General features: G+C 44.0%; 1 protein-coding gene across 2 annotated transcripts in view; it reads right to left on the bottom strand.

Moving 5' to 3' along the window:
• The window catches only part of si:dkey-251i10.3 (uncharacterized protein LOC553498 homolog), a 48817-nt gene extending 29719 nt beyond the window's left edge, over window positions 1-19098 (bottom strand). For both annotated transcript variants that reach the window (XM_068047567.1, XM_068047568.1), the window contains exons 1-6: window positions 19009-19098; window positions 13237-13312; window positions 12141-12211; window positions 10338-10402; window positions 2383-2531; window positions 355-510 (exon numbers count right to left, since the gene is read on the bottom strand). In XM_068047567.1, coding sequence (XP_067903668.1) covers window positions 355-510; window positions 2383-2531; window positions 10338-10402; window positions 12141-12211; window positions 13237-13312; window positions 19009-19049 — 558 coding nt within the window. In that variant the 5' untranslated portion in view covers window positions 19050-19098. The remainder of the gene's footprint in view (window positions 1-354; window positions 511-2382; window positions 2532-10337; window positions 10403-12140; window positions 12212-13236; window positions 13313-19008) is intronic.
• Window positions 19099-19313: the final 215 nt, after the last annotated feature.

Below are 19313 nucleotides of genomic sequence, written 5' to 3'. Positions count from 1 at the left end.
TGATGGAATTTTCATTGAGGTTTCCTGTTAACATGCTCCCAACCTCCAAATATTCCTATGTGACCAACTCCATTTGAACAGATTTATCAAAATGGTTTTCTACTTTTTGCAGCTGCTAAATGAGGATAAGCATCATTTGGAAGTCAAAAGTAATATGAACGTTTGGTCTGCATCCACAAGAACTGTACAATGCTGGCTTTAGGCAAGGAAGGGAGAAAGCCATTTTGCCCTATGCCCAGCCTTTGATTAAGGGCTGACAGTGGGAAATTTCACTTTTGGCTTGTAGATGTAATAAGCACAGCAGTGCAACTCTTCCCAAAATATATCCTCTACATACTGTAAACAGCACCATACCTTCCAGCCTGCTATTATTTCCTCCATTGGTTTGACAGTAAGTGGTTCCTCATTTAGTGGAAAGATGAGCTGCTCTGCTTTCCGGTTTTGTAGCACAGTACGATTCCATTTTGAAACCACCTTTGATGTTTTCTCGTATGCCAATGATCTTTGAATCTTTCAACAGAAACAAACTGTTTTAAAGTGTTCAAATAATCAGCTATTAATGACAAATTGGCACCAAACTGCACCAATTTCAGTCTTATCGAGACACATAGTTTATTCAATAAATACTGTGTGTTGCGATTATGAAAAACTGTTATAAGAGTGATGGGGATAGAATTTCTATATTCATCACCTACCAATTGAGAAATGCCTTCAACCTGAAACGTTACCCTCTTTTGTCCTTTCAGATACTGATGAATTTTTTTTTGTTCATGGGATGTGGGCGTCGCCAGCTAGGACAGTATTTATTGTCCATCCCTAATTGCCCTAGAAAAGGTGGTGGTGAGCTGCCTTCTTGAACCGCTGCAGTCCACGAGGGGTAGGTACACCCACAGTGCTCTTAGGAAGGGGGCTCGAGGATTTTGACACAACGACGGTGGAGGAATGGTGATATAGTTCCAAGTCAAGATGGTGTGGGGCTTGGAGGGGAACTTGCAGGTGGTGGTGTCCCCATGCACCTGCTGCCCTTGTCTTTCTAGCTAGTAGAGGACGGAGGTTTGGAAGGTGCTGTCTAAGAAGCCTTGGTGCATTGCTGCAGTGCATCTTGTAGATGGTACACAGTGCTGCCGCTGTGCTTCGATGGTGGGGCAAGTGAATGTTGAAGGTGGTGGATGGGGTGCCAATCAAGCAGGCTGCTTTGCCCTGGATGGTGTCGAGCTTCTTGAGTGTTGTTGGAGCTGCACCCATCCAGGCAAGTGGGGAGTATTCCATCACTCCTGACTTGTGTCTTGTAGATGGTGGACAGGCTTTGGGGAGTCAGGAGGCGAGTTACTTGCCGCAGGATTCCTAGCCTCTGACCTGCTCTTGTAACCACAGTATTTATATGGCTACTCCTGTTCAGTTTCTGGTCAATGGTAGCCCCTAGGATGTTGACAGTGGGGGATTCAGTGATTGTAATGCCATTGAATGTCATGGGGAGATGGTTAGATTCTCTCTCGTGGAAGATGATAAATGCCTGGCACTAGCGTGGCACGAATGTTGCTTGCCACTTAGCAGCCCAAGCCTGTATACTGTCCAGGTCTTGCTACATTTCTACATGAACTGCTTCAGCATCTGAGGAGTCACGAATGGTGCTGAACATTGTGCAATCATCAGCGAACATCCTCACTTCTGACCTTATGATTGAAGGAAGGTCATTGATGAGGCAGCTGAAGATGGTTGGGCCTAGGACACTACCCTGACGAACTCCTGCAGTGATGCCTTGGAGCCAAGATGATTGACCTCCAACAACCATCTTCCTTTGCGCTAGACATGACTCTAACCAATTTCCAGTGTATTCTGTTTTTATTATGCCCATCATGATCTAATATCATTACATGCACTACCTGTAACAGAACTGACCATCATATCATACTACTAGCCAATGTTCCCTCTAAGCTGCGTGGCAACCCAGAAGTCCCACAGAGGCAAGCACAAGTTGGCCCCTTTAAATTACCACATGTGCACGGTCGTGCAAATTTTTTTTTAAAGGGCCTGGACACTTAAGTGAATAAGCTGCGCACTACAAAAACAAATTAGAGAACATTCTAGTAGCTGACCTGAGAAACCATCATAAAAGGGAACTGAAGGGTGTCTATTTTTTGTTATATTTTCAAAAATGTCAAAAATCAAATGGTTTAAGCTTCAAAAAATTTGACAGGAATCATTGGTATACTATTTGGGCCAGTTTATCTGAAATATTTTAATATTTTCTTCCTTGTGATGCTTTAATTTATTTCTGACCCAAGTGGATAAGAGTGTTGATTGCAGCACACACCTCATCAACATGAGGAAGATGACCCTTAGCCCTATCCTATACACCATATGAACCCTAAAATAATTCACCTTTGCACTTTGCTGTTTGCTGAGGGGTAAATCTAACGTCTTGTTTGTCTTTTCAAATTTCTTCAGCTGTTTTTTCACACTGTTCAGTGAGGAAGAGGATGGTTGAATGGTTCCCAGCAAATCTGATAGCTCAATTTTCTCATTAGCACCTAGAACAAAGTGTGAGAGTTGATTAAATCAATTAAAAATCTGTGACAGAAAGTTAAACAGTAAATAATTAGTGAACTTGTCATCCAGCCAGCCAAAATGGATGATACCGTGCATAATTGTTATTCATAAATGTATATTCTATTCTAAAAGACAGCAGACATTTTTGCCCCAGCCTACTTTTGTCATCTAATTTTGTAGCCTACCCTCTAATGCAAATATTAACTCCTTGCTGCAGTAGCACTCCAGGTGCTCTCTGGCATCACCTGTTAGCTGTGACAAGCATCAGCAAGCTAGTTGAGCATCGTGACAGGAAGAACAAATCACAGCCGAGGTCTATCTTTTTCTCACCCAACATCCAAACGCATATCACTCCAACAAGTGAGGCTGGATAGTAAATAGGAGCAGTAATTTCATAAAAATATCATCTCCAAATCTTGCATCATCCTGGATGTAGGCTGCCATTCTGCAGTCATTGCTCATAAAGGCTTGCTCGGGTCTAGACAAAAAAAAACCCAACAGAACCACATCGGGCCCGAGCCCCACCCGGCCCGAGTCCTTCCATTTTTTCCCGCGCCCGGCCCGACCCGACCATCGTGCACTCACAGTACTTACCACTTTTGGATGGATGGAATGGAAGGAAGATGCACTGCTGCAATGATGTCATAGAGACGTTCACTGCGCAGACTCAGAGTCTGTGGAGTACTGTGTGTCCCCAACACGGACCCGACCCCGAAAGCCGGACCTGGAAGAGCGTCCTGACCCGAACCAGACACACGTCGTTGGGTGCCGTCGGGTAGCAGGCCTTTAATTGCTCAGCAAAAATTCTGAAATTCCAGACCTAAAAATATAATGGAAGCAGCATCTCCACACGACTGCAAGGATTTAAAGATAAGACAAACCATGACCACCTTGGGGTTCTAAAAATGAGTAATATCTGTGGTCTTGCCAGCATCGCTCACATCTGGATAATAAATTATTAACAAAAGTAGTTATTTCTTTTCTCCTCAGCCCATGGGCATTGAGGCCAACTGTTACACTTTAAAGCTGCCCCAGCTGAGCTAACTAAGCAGACTAGGAATCCAACCTGGGATTTTCCTATAGCTCAGCTATTCAATGACAAACTCATCCCCAAGGGATCTGCAACTTACTTTTTTCTTATTGTTTCACAGGATTGAACAGTACTTACATGGCTGGCCCAATTCAGTTTCTGGTCAATGGTAAACCCCATTAAAGGCCCCACCCGAACCCGATGGGACCTGATAACTTCTGTCGATTTCGGGTCGGGTCAGGTCGGGCCGGACACACACGGTAAGTGCTCTGCTGGTAAGCATTGAATTTTTTTTTTTTTTTAAAAACTTACCTAAGTTGGGAGTCCGAGACTAAACTGAGTCTGCGCAGTGAGCGAGTGATGTGTGATGACGTCATAGTGACATGCGCTGCAGCTTCCTGCAGGTTCGGTGTCAGAAAGGTAAGTAAAGAGATGGTCGGGTCGGGTTGAGTCGGGGTCGGGGCAAAATCGGAGGGACTCGGGCCGGGTCAGGCTCGGCTCCGCTGTGGTTCATTCGGGTTCTTTTTCCCGACCCGAGCAGGCCTTTAACCCCCATGATGTTGATAGTGGGGGATCCAACAACGGTCATGCCATTGAAGGTCAAGGGGAGATGATTGGATTCTCTCTTGTTGGAGATGGTCATTCGTGTCACACAAGTGCCAGGCAATGTAACTTGCCACTTATCAGCCCAAACCTGAATGTTGTCCAGGTCTTGCTGTATAAGAATTCGGACTGCTTCAGTATCTGAGGAGTCACGAATGGTGCTGAACATTGCACAAAGTTCAGGGAACATCCTCACTTCCGACTCTATGATGGAGGGAAGGTCATTGATGAAGCAGCTGATTATAGTTGGGCCTAGGACACTACCTTGAGGAACTCCTGCAGTTATGTCCTGGGACTGAGATGATTGACCTCCAACAACCAGAACCATCTCCGTTTATGCTAGGTATGACTCCAACCAGTGAAGAGTTTTCCCCTTGATTCCCATTGACTCCAGTTTTGCCAAGCCTCCTTGATGCCACACTCGGTCAAAAGCTACCTTGCTGGCAAGGGCAGCCATTCCCACCTCACCTCCGGAGTTCAGCTCTTTTGTCCCTATTTGTACCAAGGGTCTAATGAGGTCAGGAGCTGAGTGGCCCTGGCCGAACCCAAACTGAGCGTCAGTAGCAGGTTATTGCTGGGCAAGTGCCGCTTGTTAGCACTGTCGACGACACCTTCCATCATTTTGCTACTGATTGAGAGTAGACTGATGGGGCGGATAATGACCAGGTTGGATTTGTCCTGCTTTCTCTGTACAGGACATACCTCAGCAATTTTCCACATTGTTGGGTAGATGTCAGTGTTGTAACTTTACTGGAACAGCTTCACTAAGGGCAAGGCCAGTTCTGCAGCACAAGTCTTCAGTATGATTGCAGAATGTTGTCAGGGCCCATAGCCTTTGCAGTATCCAGTACCTTCACGTGGAGTGAAACAAATTAGCTTAAAACTGGCATCTATGATGCTGAGGACCACAGGAGGAGACCGAGATGGATCATCCACTTGGCATTTCTGGCTGAAGATGGTTGCAAATTCTTCAGCCTTGTCTTTTGCATTGATATGCTGGGCTCCCCCATCATTGAGGATGGGGATATTTGTGGAGCCTCCTCCTCCAGTTAGTTGTTTAATTGTCCACCACCAGGATGTGGCAGGACTGCAGACCTGATCCATTGGTTGTGGGATTGCTTAGCTCTATCACACGCTGCTTCCGCTGTTTGGCATACACGTAGCCCTGTGTTGTAGCTTCACCAGGTTGACAGCGCATTTTTCGATGTGCCTGGTGCTGTTCCTGGCATGCCCTCCTGTACTCTTCATTGAACCAGGGTTGATCCCAGCTTGATGGTAATGGTAGAGTAAGGGATATGCCAGGCTTTGAGGTTACAGATTTGTGATTGAATACAATTCTGCTGCCGATGGCTCATAGCGCCTCATGGATGCCCAGTTTTGAGTTGCTGGACCTATTTGGAATATATCTCATTTAGCACGGTGGTAGTGACACACACACGATGGAGGGTATCCTCGTGACACACACACGATGGAGGGTATCCTCACTGTGAAAACAGGACTTGGTCTCCACGAGGACTTTGCAGTGGTCACTCCTACCAATACCATCACGGACAGATGCATCTGCAACAGGTAGATTGGCAAGGACGAGGTCAAGTTCGTTTTTCCCCCTTGTTGGCTCCCTCACCACCTGTCGCAGACCCAGTCTAGCAGCTATGTCGTTTAGGACCTGGCCAGCTTGGTCAGTAGTGGCGCAACCGAGCCACTCTTGGTGATGGACATGGAAGTCCACCACCCCAGAGGACATTGTGTGCCCTTGCCACCCTCAGTGCTTCTTCCAAGCCATGTTCAACATGGAAGTGTACTGATTCATCAGTTGAGGGGGTGCAGTAGGTGGTAATCAGCAGGAGGTTTCCATGCCCACGTTTGACCTGATGCCATGGGACTTCATGGGGTCCGTTGTCCATGCTGAGGACTTCCAGGGCAACTCCCTCCGACTGTATACCACTGTACCGTCAGCTCTCCCCACCATACCCAGGAATGGTGATGGAGGAATCTGGGACATCGGCTGGAAGGTATGATTCGGTGAGTACAACTATGTCAGGCTGTTGCTTGACTAGTTTGTGGGAAAGCTCTCCCAATTTTGGCACAAGCCCCCAGATGTTAGTAAGGAGGACTTTTCAGGGTCGACAGGGCTGGGCGTGCCGTTGTTGTTTCCGTTGCCTCGGTCGATGCCGGGTGGTCCGTCCAGTTTCGTTCCTTATTGACTTTCCTCAAGCGGCTTGGTACAACTGAGTGGCTTGCTAGGCTATTTCAGAGGGCATTTCCGTGTCATAGAGTTGTACAGCATAGAAACAGGCTCTTCAGCCCACTGCGTCCATGCCGACCATAATGCCTATCTATACTAATCCCATCTGCCTGCATTAATTCCATTTCCCTCTATGCCTTGCTCATTCAAGTACCTGTCCAGATGCCTCTTAAATGCTGTTACTGTTCCTGCCTCCACCACCTCCTCAGGCAGCTCATTCCATATACCCACTATTCTTTGTGTGAAAAATTTACCCCTTTCTTCCCCTTTAAACCTCATCCCCCTCACCTTAAATCTATGCCCTCTAGTTTTAGTCACCCCCACTATGGGAAACAGACTCTGACTATCTACCCTATCTATGCCTCTCATAATTTTATATACCTCTATCATGTCCCCTCTCAGCCTCCTTCGCTCCAGGGAAAACAGACCCAGCCTATCCAATCTCTCTTTATAACTCAAGTCCTCCAAACCAGGCAACATCCTTGTGAATCTTTTCTGTACCCTCTCTAGCTTAATCACATCTTTCCTGTAGTGCGGTGACCAGAACTGCACACAGTACTCCAAATGTGGTCTAACCAACGTCATGTATAACTGTAACATGACGTCCCAACTCTTGTACTCAATGCCTCAGCCGATGAAGGCAAGCATGCCATACGCCTTCTTCACCATCCTGTCTACCTGTGTTGCCACTTTCACGGAACTATGTACTTGCACCCCAAGGTCTCTCTGCTCAACACTATTCCCCAGGGCCCTGCTATTCACTGTATATGTCCTGCCCTGGTTTAACTTCCCAAAATGCATCACTTCACACTTGTCCGTGTTAAATTCCATTTGCCAATCCCTTGCCCACTTTCCCAGTTCATCTATATCCTGTTGTAACCTTAGACAACCTTCTTCACTGTCCACTATACCACCAATTTTGGTGTCATCTGCAAACTTACTAATCATGCCCCTTACATTCACATCCAAGTCATTAATATATATGACAAACAACAGAGAGCCCAGCACTCATCCCTGCGGCACACCACTGGTCACCGGCCTCCAATCTGAAAAACAACCCTCTACTACCACCCTCTGCCTCCTATCACCAAGCCAATTTTGTATCCAATTTGCTAGCTCACCCTGGATCCCATGTGTTCGAACCTTCTGGACCAGCCTACTCCTAAAGTCCACGTAGACAACGTCCATCGCCCTGCCCTCATCAATCCTCTTGGTCACCTCCTCGAAAAACTCAATTAAATTCGTGAGATATGATTTCCCACACACAAAGCCATGTTGACTTTCCCTAATCAGACCATGCTTTTCCAGATGCAAATAAATCCTGTCTCTCAGAATCCCTTCCAATAGCTTTCCCACCACTGATGTAAGGCTCACCGGCTTGTAGTTCCCTGGCTTATCCCTGCTGCCTTTCTTAAATAAAGGCACAACATTAGCTATCCTTCAGTCTTCCGGTACCTCACCTGTGGCTAACGATGATACAAAAATCTCTGCCAGGGTCCCAGCAATCTCCTCCCTTGCTTCCCATAGCTTCTGATGATACACCTGGCCAGGCCCTGGGAATTTATCCACCTTAATGCGCTTCAAAACCTCCAACAACTCCTCCTTTGTAATGCTAATATGCTCCAGGATATCGGTGTTCCCTCCCTTGAACTCACTAGCTTCCATGACCTTCTCCACGGTAAATACGGACGAGAAGTATTCATTTAAGAACACTTTGCTGTGGGTCTAGAGTCACATACAAGCCAGACCAGATAAGGACAGATTTCCTTCCCTGAAGGACAGTGGTGAACCAGATGGGTTTTTACGACAATTGATTCATGGTCACCATTACTGTGACTAATTTTTTTTAAACTCCAGATTTATGAATTGAATTTAAATTCCACCAGTTGCCATGTTGGGATTTGAGCTCCTGTCCCCGGAGCATTAACCTGGGCCTCTGGATTGCTAGTCCAGTTACATTATGACTATGCCACTGCAGTCCCCTATTATACTAACTATTGTTACAGATTTAGAATTTTTAAAAAACTTTTTGTCTTTTATCTTTCTCTCTGAACCTTCTCTCTTAACCCCACCTTCTTTTCCCCACTCTATTTTGCTTTCTTGTTTGTTTTGACATTGAATTAACTACAACTTGCACTTCCTAGTTCAGACACTGTCTCAGTAAGGAATTACACAGATGCTTGCCCTATTCACACAGATCCCAGATTCCCTGAAAGGGATGCCACACTATTTTGGATTTATAATCACCGCAAGTTTCACTGCAAAAGCTCATAGCAAGTCTTGCCGTAGAGGGCAAATTTAATGAATGGTTGTCGCCATTCGTTCACCACTGTCTACAAATCTAGGCCATTGATCTTCTCAACATCCAGCCACTAAGAGATGCAGCCACTTGCCAACATTGATGCGGCACAGTCTCCCAAGATTATCAACACGACTTGTTGCAGCAAATGTAATGAGATGCTGATCTGGATGCATAACCTTCTCAGAGGAAGTGAATATACATGATATATGATCATGATATTTAGAAACTCATATTCTCATTACATTTGTGCTAGATGGCAGGTCTACAATTAAAATTCTGTACGTTCCTAATTTCAACTAGACTTCTGAGCAAGGCCCATCCTTATGGAGAGAAAGGAAAAGATTAGTAAATTAATAAACCTGGGCCAGTCTCACCTACATTTTAGAGATTGCTTATAAAGTAACCCGGGAGCAGGTTTTTTTGATTTGATTTTGATTTAGAGATACAGCACTGAAACAGGCCCTCCGTCCACCGAGTCTGTGCTGAACATTAACCACCCATTTATACTAATCCTACACTAATCCCAGATTCCTACCACATCCTCATCTGTCCCTATATTCCCCTACCACCTACCTATACTAGGGGCAATTTATAATGGCCAATTTACCTACCAACCTGGCCTCTCCGCTAATGAATGGTTCATGCACAGCAGGGCCTTAAGGGGAAAAAAGTGGATTATTAAAAATTGTGTAGGTTTATATTATTGGTCTAAGCAAAGAAAAGCTGTGGGCAATTATATCAGTGGGTGTCGACAAGGAGAGAATTTGAAAGAAAGAGTCAAAGGAGACCAACAAACAAAGACAAAGAAAAATAAAAGCACAAGTGCATAATACATTGAGGTCCCTGCACCCCCCCCCCACCCCCTCCCTCTACCCCTCCCCCTTGCATCCCCTCCTCCCACCGGCACCATCCTACACCTGTGTAGGGGCCCCAACAACCCCACTGCCTTGTGGGCGTCTCGGGAGAGACCAAGGCTAAGGGAGTAAACCCTAACAGAAAATCCGGAGCGGAACCCCGTAGGCGGTCATGTGTCACCTTTGGCATGTTTCCGGCAGTTCCTGCAGCCATACTGGTGCCAAACGTCGTGTCCTGCACTCCTTTGGACCCCACCAGAAAGGCCGAGAGGGGGGTTTTGACGACTGGGCAACTCTCAACCTCCATAAATTTGCCCAGGCATGCGCCATGGAGAGGTCACTCCATAGTTGCCTCACAGCGACTGAAACAACACGGAAGGCAGCAGTTACGGGTTATAAGTCCAGATAAATTGGCGTAGAAACTGGGCGCCACGGGTTGCCTTTGTCGGTGGGAGAGGTCATTGCACCTCACTGGACAGCTACCGCCCGCCTCAAACCGGGCAGCCCCCGGTCAATAAGGTTCTGTCTTCTCTGCAGCACCTGTGGAAGAGCCTGTCACTCCAGAATTGGCCTTTATAGCCACTCCAGGCGCTGCTTCACAAACCACTGACCACCTCCAGGCGCGTATCCATTGTCTCTCGAGATAAGGAGGCCCAAAAGAAAGAAAGAAGAAAAAAAGAAAGAAAGAAGTGCTACACGCACTCCAGCTGGCTTTATAGGTTATTTGTGCAGAAACTCTTTGGATTACTGTACCTTCTGAACTGACAGTGAACTCTGACACTTGCAAGCTGGCCTCTGTCCTCTCTGCCAACTTCTTCCTGGAATCAGAGATGAAAATGAGGAACATGGTGTAATTGTTTATTACAGTAAGAAATTGTTTATTCAGTTCAGTAAAACACTACTCAGAAGTGACTCATTTGGATAATTGATTGTATATTAATAATGTACAAGGAGATATATAAGTATCATCACCGCATTCCACGACAATATGAAAGGCACAATTCAGCGTAGCGGCGCCTCATCAGACCCCTTTCCTATCCTGAGTGGCATGAAACAGGGCTGTGTTCTCGCACCTACACTGTTGGGGATCTTCTTCTCCCTGCTGCTCTCACATGCGTTCAAGTCTTCAGAAGAAGGAATTTTCCTCTATAAAAGATGAGGTGGCAGGTTGTTCAACCTTGCCTGTCTAAGAGCGAAGACCAAACTACGGAAAGTCCTCATCAGGGAACTCCTCTTTGCTGACGATGCTGCATTAACATCTCACAGTGAAGAGTGTCTGCAGAAACTCATCGACAGGACTGCGGCTGCCTGCAATGAATTTGGCCTAACCATCAGCCTCAAGAAAACGAACATCATGGGACAGGACGTCAGAAATGCTCCATCCATCAATATCGGCGACCACGCTCTGGAAGTGGCTCAAGAGTTCACCTACCGAGGCTCAACTATCACCAGTAACCTGTCTCTAGATGCAGAAATCAACAAGCGCATGGGAAAGGCTTCCACTGCTATGTCCAGACTGGCCAAGAGAGCGTGGGAAAATGGCGCGCTGACACGAAGCACAAAAGTCCGAGTGTATCAAGCCTGTGTCCTCAGTACCTTGCTCTACGGCAGCGAGGCCTGGATAACATATGTCAGCCAAGAGCGACGTCTCAATTCATTCCATCTTCGCTGCCTCCGAAGAATCCTTGGCATCAGGTGGCAGGACCGTATCTCCAACACAGAAGTCTTCGAGGCGGCCAACATCCCCAGCATATACACCCTACTGAGCCAGCGGTGTTTGAAATGGCTTGGCCATGTGAGCCGCTTGGAAGATGGCAGGATCCCCAAGGACACACTGTACAGTGAGCTCGTCACTGGTATCAGACCCACCGGTCGTCCATGTCTCCGCTTTAAAGACGTCTGCAAACGCGACATGAAGTCCTGTGACATTGATCACAAGTCGTAGGAGTCAGTTGCCAGCGATCGCCAGAGCTGGCGGGCAGCCATAAAGGCGGGGCTAAAGTGTGGCGAGTCGAAGAGACTTAGCTGTTGGCAGGAAAAAAGACAGAAGCGCAAGGGGAGAGCCAACTGTGTAACAGCCCCGACAACCAATTTTATCTGTAGCACCTGTGGAAGAGTCTGTCACTCTAGAATTGGCCTTTATAGCCACTCCAGGCGCTGCTTCACAAACCACTGACCACCTCCAGGCGCTTACCCATTGTCGCTTGAGACAAGGAGCCAAAGAAGAAGATATATATAATGATGACATAATTATTCTCAATGCTAAACATTACGAAAAGGAATTATGCAAATAAATAGAACATTTCTTTACTCAGTATTTCAAAATAAACTTCGAAAACAGTGCAATCCTACTACAGAAGATTAATTTTGATATTGTGTGCAATGAATTAACAATGTTAAGATTCTCTCACAAAATGCTTCCCAGTCACTATTTATTGCTGGTTGCCTGCAAGGACTATTAATTGTTCAGTGATGTAAAAACACTGCACTATGTGGTACACACAAAAGGTCATGTCAGTTCTCACTATGACTTGTAAGGACCCTGGATATCATTACTTTTTCTTGTCACCGAGGGAGCTAATTGCCTCCAGTAGCTTTTGGTGCTTCCTCTCATCATCACTGCCATCCTGCAAAATGTAAAATTAAGAAAAATGAATCAGTGTTTCCACAAAATGATTCTAATTATAGACTGAAGAGCCAATACTACAGGTCCAGAATCAAGTCTTTCAACTGTTCGGATTCTAGACGTCTTTGTCCACCAGAAACATCACTAGTATGGAATCTATCACTCATTCATACTACACATCAGTACAACTCAATCCCACTTCTGATCATTCTTTTCAGGCATAAAACTCTTGAACAAGCCGATTGGTGATGCAGAAGATATATTTCAAATGGCATTTGGCTGCCTAAAGTCAGCACTAGACTGTATGGGTACAGTGCCTTCTAAAATTTTCAAACATTTAAAATCCAAGTTTTGCATCATCTAATTGTGTTTTTCAAACCTTTCTTTGTCAAAATATACTGATCTGAACATACTCCTGGATACACCTTAACCTAAAGGCAGTACAACTACAAGAGAAACAGCGCATTCAGTGATGAGAATGTTTCTTTTAAGAATGACATACACACACGCACCAAGAAGTCGAACAAATACAGAATAAAGAAATTTAATGACAGATAAGATTGACATATGCTGACTTTGTGGGTCCACTGAGCATCCAGGGATTCCCATCTGAAAATGTATAACCTGATCGTTAATTCCTCATTATCTCTTTTTTTCCTGTTAACCTGGTTGGTGACCTATGCTATGGACCTTGTTTTCGCAATAATCATAAAAATAATCCTGCAACACCACTCCCATTAATCTGCATTTTGAAGTTGCTGATGCTAACAGATCTTCTTCTGATATATGGTTTATTACCAGTCAGGAAAAAGCACTAAGAGCAGCCCTTTCTACACCGCCTCAAAAAAATTCAACAGGACAAACTAGTGAACAAGAAATGGGAGCATAAAAAAGCTTTACTGTCCAGATTTCTGAAGTTTGCAGCTTGCACATGTCCTGCAAGGCACAGTTTTAACTTTTCTGCTTTAGACTAACAAACAATAGTGGCTGTTTTAAAAAACAACTTGTGAGAAAAGAAGATATTACCTCATCCTCACTGGCAGTCAAGACATGTTCAGTTTGAAACAAATCTTCCTCTTCCATTCCAAGGGAAAATAAATCTCTGGGAAACAGAAAAATACAAGGTCATTCACAGTTAGATTTGAATAATCCTAAGCTAAAATATTTTGCAAAAGAACAGATTGTTTGGACCAAAGCTGGGTCACACTGACCTACATCAATTAAATTATTTCAAAAATGCAACTGAAATTATTCCCACCAACTGAGAATTTTTGAATGCAAGCAAGCCAAGACTAACAGAAACCCATTCCTGACTCCACCTTAGTTACATTATGGTACTGCTTCCTGAGACAAGGAACATTGGATGCTGACAATCATTTTGCTCTGCTACAGGCACAGCTCTTAGCCATGCCATACGGACAAGCAAAATGTAAAGTACAGCGCTGGCCTGAACAGACCACCTCTCATAGATATCTTACATTATAAAAGTGCAGCTGAAGGCAAATGTTGCACTGTTAGCTGCAGAGAGAAATATAACGCATATAAACATGCTTGGGTGACAGAGTCATACTTTGTCAAAATTGCCAGCTGTTTCTGATGGCATCTGATGAAGGATAACACTGGCTGGAAATATAAATTAGGGGAGAATATTGCTGGGCACAGAATCATTTGTCACTCTCGTAAGGATCCAGAATGCACCTTTTATTGCCCAATATCTAGTTAAGCAGTGCATGACTTGGAAATTGCAAGAAACCCTTGCTCTGTATTCTGGATGCTGAAACATTACACAACCATGCTCTTCTCTTTACAGAAGGTAGCCTGAAAGAAACAGAAAATTCTGTGAGGTCTGGTTTCCCATACAGGTAGTAATCAAATAATTACAACTGCACCACAGTAGTTTTGTTGGGTGTTGCCACTGATCTTGGAATCAGGTCAACAATACAGAAAGGCAACCAGATCACACAGCAAATGTAACACCTCTATTCAAGAAAGGAGGGAGATAGAAAGCAGGAAACTATAGGCCAGTTAGCCTAACATCTGTCACAGGGAAAATGCTGGAATCTATTATCAAGGAGGTAGTAGCAGGACATTTAGAAAATCATAATACAATTAGGCAGACCAACACGGTTTAAAGAAAGGGAAATTGTATTTGACTAAATTATTAGAGTTCTTTGAGGAAGTAACAAGCAAATTCGATAAAGTTGAACCTGTAGATGTGGTGCACTTGGATTTCCAAAGAGCATTTGATAAGGTGCTACATCAAAGGTTACTACACAAAATAAGAGCTCAGTGTACGGGGTAACATATTAGCATGGATAGAGGATTGGTTAGCTAACAGGAAGAAGACAGTAGGGATAAATGGGTAATGTTCAGGTTGGCAAGCTGTTACTAGTTGAGTACCACCGGAATCAGTGCTGGGGCCTCAACTATTTACAATCTATATCAATGAATTGGATGAAGGGACTGAATGTATTGTAGCTAAATTTGCTGATGACACAAAGATAGGTAGGAAAGTAAGCTGTCAAGAGGCCATAAAGAGTCTACAAAGGGATTTAAATAGGTTAAGCGAGTGGGCAAAAATTCGGCAGATGGAGTATAATGTGGAAAAATGTGAACTTGTCCACTTTGGCAGGAAGAATAGAAAAGCAGTATATTATTTGAATGGAGAGAGACTGTAGAACTCCAAGGTACAGAGCGATCTGGATGTCTGGTACATGAATCACAAAAAGTTAGTATGCAGGTATAGCAAGCGATTAGGAAGGCAAGTGAAATTTGGTCATTTACTGCAAGGGGAATAGAATATAAAAGTAGGGAAGTATTGCTATAGCTGTACAGGGCCTTTGAGCACATCTGGAGTACTGTGTACAGTTTTGGTCCCCTTACTTAAGAAAGGATAAAATTGCATTAGCAGTTCAGAGAAGGTTCACTCAACTGATTCCTGGGGTGAAGGGGTTATCTTATGAGAAAAGGTTGAGCAGCTTGGACCTATACCCTATGGAGTTTAGAAGAATGAGAGGTGATCTTACTGAAACATACAAGATCCTGAGAGGATTTGACAGGGTGGATGCTGAGAGGATGTTTCCCCAGAGTCTATAAGTAGGGGACACAGTTTAAAAATAAATGGTCTCCCATTTAAGACAGAGATGAGGAGAATTTTTTTTCCCCTCAGGGTTGTTAGTCTGTGGCATTCTCTTCCCCAGACAGCAGTGGAGGCTGGATCATTGAATATATTCAAGGCTGAGTTAGACAGATTCGTGATAGACAAGGAAGCCAAGGGTTATAGGGAGCAGACAGGAAAGTGGAGTTGAGGCCACAATCAGATCAGTCATGATCTTATCGAATGGCAGAGCAGGCTCAGGGGCTGAATGGCCTACTCCTGCTCCTAGTTCTTGTGTTTTTGAGTAAAACTGCTTTCGATGGAAGTTCTGAAATGTAAACGATGTGAGAGGATTCTTACTATTAATCTAATGAAAGGAACAACATCATGATACCTGCAGAAGTTCATGAAATTACTAGGTGAATGGTGGAGGTATTATCATGTCATTCAAATGTACTCAGACCTGCTATGTGTTATATTTAACAGTTAACATGGTGCATCTTCATGAATGATCTTGTCTTTTGAATGGGTGAACTCAACTAATGTGAAAAAACACAGCAGTACAATAGACATGTAAAGAACACACCACATGTGGCAATGAATTTATTCTCTCTTGCGAAAACTGCAATTGCATTTAAAGATTCATTGATGAAATATTTCCACAATTACAGCTGGAGTATGTCATGCAGACCCCCACCTGCCAAGACGGAGGCACACATTATTTCGCCACATGAACATTAAAACTTAAAATTGTGGCTGGGAAGAAAAAAGGGCCCATCACAAGGAATTGCAAGCCCCTGACTGGAAAGACATTTGCATGCTAGCAGACAGTGTTAGAACAAGGAACCCAGTCCTTGCTTCCCCAATAGACAGAAGTGGTCAAACCAGTTTAGTCACATGACTAACTGACTCAGAGTTTTTTTGGAATATTGAACTTGTTGAGAGAAAGAAACTCAGAAAGCTGTTCACTCCTGGACTGGAAAAGGCCTTTCTCCTGTCTGCTCTCATCTTGTTCTCACCAGCTTCGGAAACCAGTGAAGATACGTAAACTCAAAGAGAGAAAAGTCTCCTACGTGAACAAAGTTTAAGAAGAATACTGGGCCCCAATGAAAAGTAAGAGCTGTCCACAATCAAAGACTCGATGGAGAGCTGGAAACACAGAAACAGTAACAAGAAACCCCCTTCAGAGACTGCCTCAAACCTCTCTATTTTTCTTCTGCTCTTTTCTGTCCCTATTTGCATGTATCGCATGTGCATGCTAGTGTGGGCACGTTGTATATCAGTAGGCATGAACCGAATTAGAGTTTAAGTTTTCATAAATTTCACTTTTCTTCTTTAAACCTAAGAAAATCTGGCGGGCTCATTTCTTTGCCTTATAATTGGAATGTGGTGAACAAGGATTCACCAAGGGGGAGCTCAAAACACAGTGTGTTTAAAAATCAAACCCTGTTACAATAAGACCAGGTGAAGACAGTAAAAGACCCCTAGACACTTTTCTCACCTGGTCGTAACAAGTGCTTTATACTAGCAGTTTGTTAGTAACTCAGTTTAGTTTGAGAACTACAGTAAGCCAGTATCAAAATATTTTCCACACTAAAGGTGTCAAGGCCGAAAGGAAGGAGTGATTGAAGTCTTGGTCACAGGTGGGTTTTGAGAAGAGTTTTAAAGGAGGTGGTGGTATAGGAAAGGAATTCCGGAATCTAGGACTCCGGTGGCTACCACCAATGGAGGGATGCATATACTGAAAGGCTAGAGATAGAGAAGGGTAGTTATACAGATGGAAAAGATTGCACAGACAGGGTGGGGAAAAGTCATATCGTCATTAAAAGATAATGAAGATGATTTAAAGTGTAATATGTCACGAGGCAGTTAGACAATATTGGTCAGCAAAAGCATGGGTGATAGGCGAGTGGGAGTTAGCTTGATACAGGATAATGGCAACTGAGTTTTCACAAGTTGGAGCTCATGGATAGTGGAGGAAGGCAAAGAGAATGTTTGAGCAATCTTTTCTGGAGGTGTCAAAAACACATTGACGAATGGGATAGAGGTATAAAAGGAAAAAGACAGTACTACGAACAGTGATGAAGAATATATGGAGTCCGAAACTAGGCTCACAGTTGAAAAAGGATGCAAAGGTTGTGAATAGTCTAGCTGAGCCTGAGACAGTACTGGGAAAGGGGAAGAAATTCTTGGCAAGGGAGCAAAGTTTGCAGCGGAGGTTGCAACAGAAGGCTTTGTGCTTCTCAATGTTAAAATGGAGGAAGTGCAACTCATCCAAGACTGAACAGACAAAAAAGTAGCAATAGATCCCGAGGAGGACGAGCTACACTGATCATCGTCATTGAAATTTGAAAAGTAGTTTGCTCCTTAATGGATTTGTTAGTACTGGAAAAATGCTAAACAAAATAGAAATCAAAATAACAAAATTCTCAAAAAACAGCCTATAACTTTTCAACTCAACATGCCGAGGAGTGCACAATGAAATGCAAGAAAAATACTTGCATTTCTTTCACATTAAATCATCAAAACAATTAATTACTTTTTGGAGTGGAGTGGACTGACTTTTACTACATAGGCAAATATGACAACCATTTTGCTCCAACAATAACCAAAATAAATAACCAGATAGCTTGTTGTTAGGTGGTAATTATTGAAGGAGCAATCTTGACAATGACATCAAGAAAACAACTGTTCTTCATCCAATCATGCAATAAGATGTCAATATGTATCTGACCAGGAGCTTACTTTAATATCCAAAGGACAGCAGCTTCAGCAAAGCAGTGCTTCTCCTGTATCTGCCTAATGTATTGTCTCAAGTCCTGATGTGGCATTTAACCTTACAGTCCAAAGAGAGTACTCGTAAGCAAGTCCAAATGATATTGTCAGCATCCAGATGTATGTTTGGCATCTTACAGAAAATAATAAAGAGCACCAAAAGATCCGACCACATAAATCACAAACACTATAGGTTTAAGTGGCCAAATCTGTTGCAACAGCTGTTCATTTTCTGTAAATAGATGAAAGTACTAAACTTCTATTTCAAATACGTATTTTTAGTGTTGATAACATCTGAGCAACACTCTGAACTGTCTATTCAAAAACCATATTATCCCATCTGAAACCAGACAGTTGGCAACCCTAAATGCAGATCAGAATGCTTTTTTTAAAAAAGCAGTGAATGATAGGTGTAAGTCAAACAATATACAATTATACAGTACAGGAGGCCATCTGGCCCATTATGGCAGATCTCCAAAAGAGCTATACATTCAGTCCACTCTCTAAATCTTTTCCTCCTTCTGGGAAAAATGAAAGGAAACTTCTGCAAATAAAGAGCGTGTGTCAGCGTCCGAAAGGCAGGTTATCTTTTGGGGAGGTTTGGACTGTTTTCCAGCCTGTGTAGTTTTTCTATCAACCACAGGCAGATGTAATTTTCTTTGTGAAGATAATCAAAGCCAGCAATTTTATTGCGTAAAGCAGTAATGAAGCATCTGGCTTTAGCCCCAGAAAGCTGAACTGTTTTGTGGGAGGGCGGCACGTTTCGTCCACCTTGGCCCCAACGATCCGTCTGAATCATTCGGGCGATGTGGCAACACGGAGCCACCTTATTCCCTGTCACCTCCTGCTCCCATAAAGATCCTGCAGAATCGTCCGCACACCGCAAGCTTATACTACCCCGTGTGCAAGGAGATGCCCCTTCTCACCTAGTCAAACCCTTCTCCTCCTGCTCCATCCTCGTTACCATCTTTCAGTTCCTGCACATGGATCCCAGGCAATACAAACTGCCGCCAACCACCATACTTCCGGCTAACTGTCGCAAGGTCTCGCCAGTTCCTCTCCTGTGGCAGAAGACTGCCGTAAATCTAGCCCAGGGCAGCAGTAGCCATGGTAACAGGCAGACACCCTGGCCCAGGGACTTCAGCAACCCAGATATTACATAAGGTTTATATAACAAATGTATAAATATAACGACAGCGACGCAAATATAGTGAAAACAAAACAATAATCC

This window comes from Heterodontus francisci, chromosome 15 (genome assembly GCF_036365525.1).
Source record: "Heterodontus francisci isolate sHetFra1 chromosome 15, sHetFra1.hap1, whole genome shotgun sequence".
Taxonomy (NCBI): Eukaryota; Metazoa; Chordata; class Chondrichthyes; order Heterodontiformes; family Heterodontidae; genus Heterodontus; species Heterodontus francisci.
Note: the sequence above shows the minus strand (reverse complement) of the source record. Positions and strands in the feature narration are given on the sequence as shown.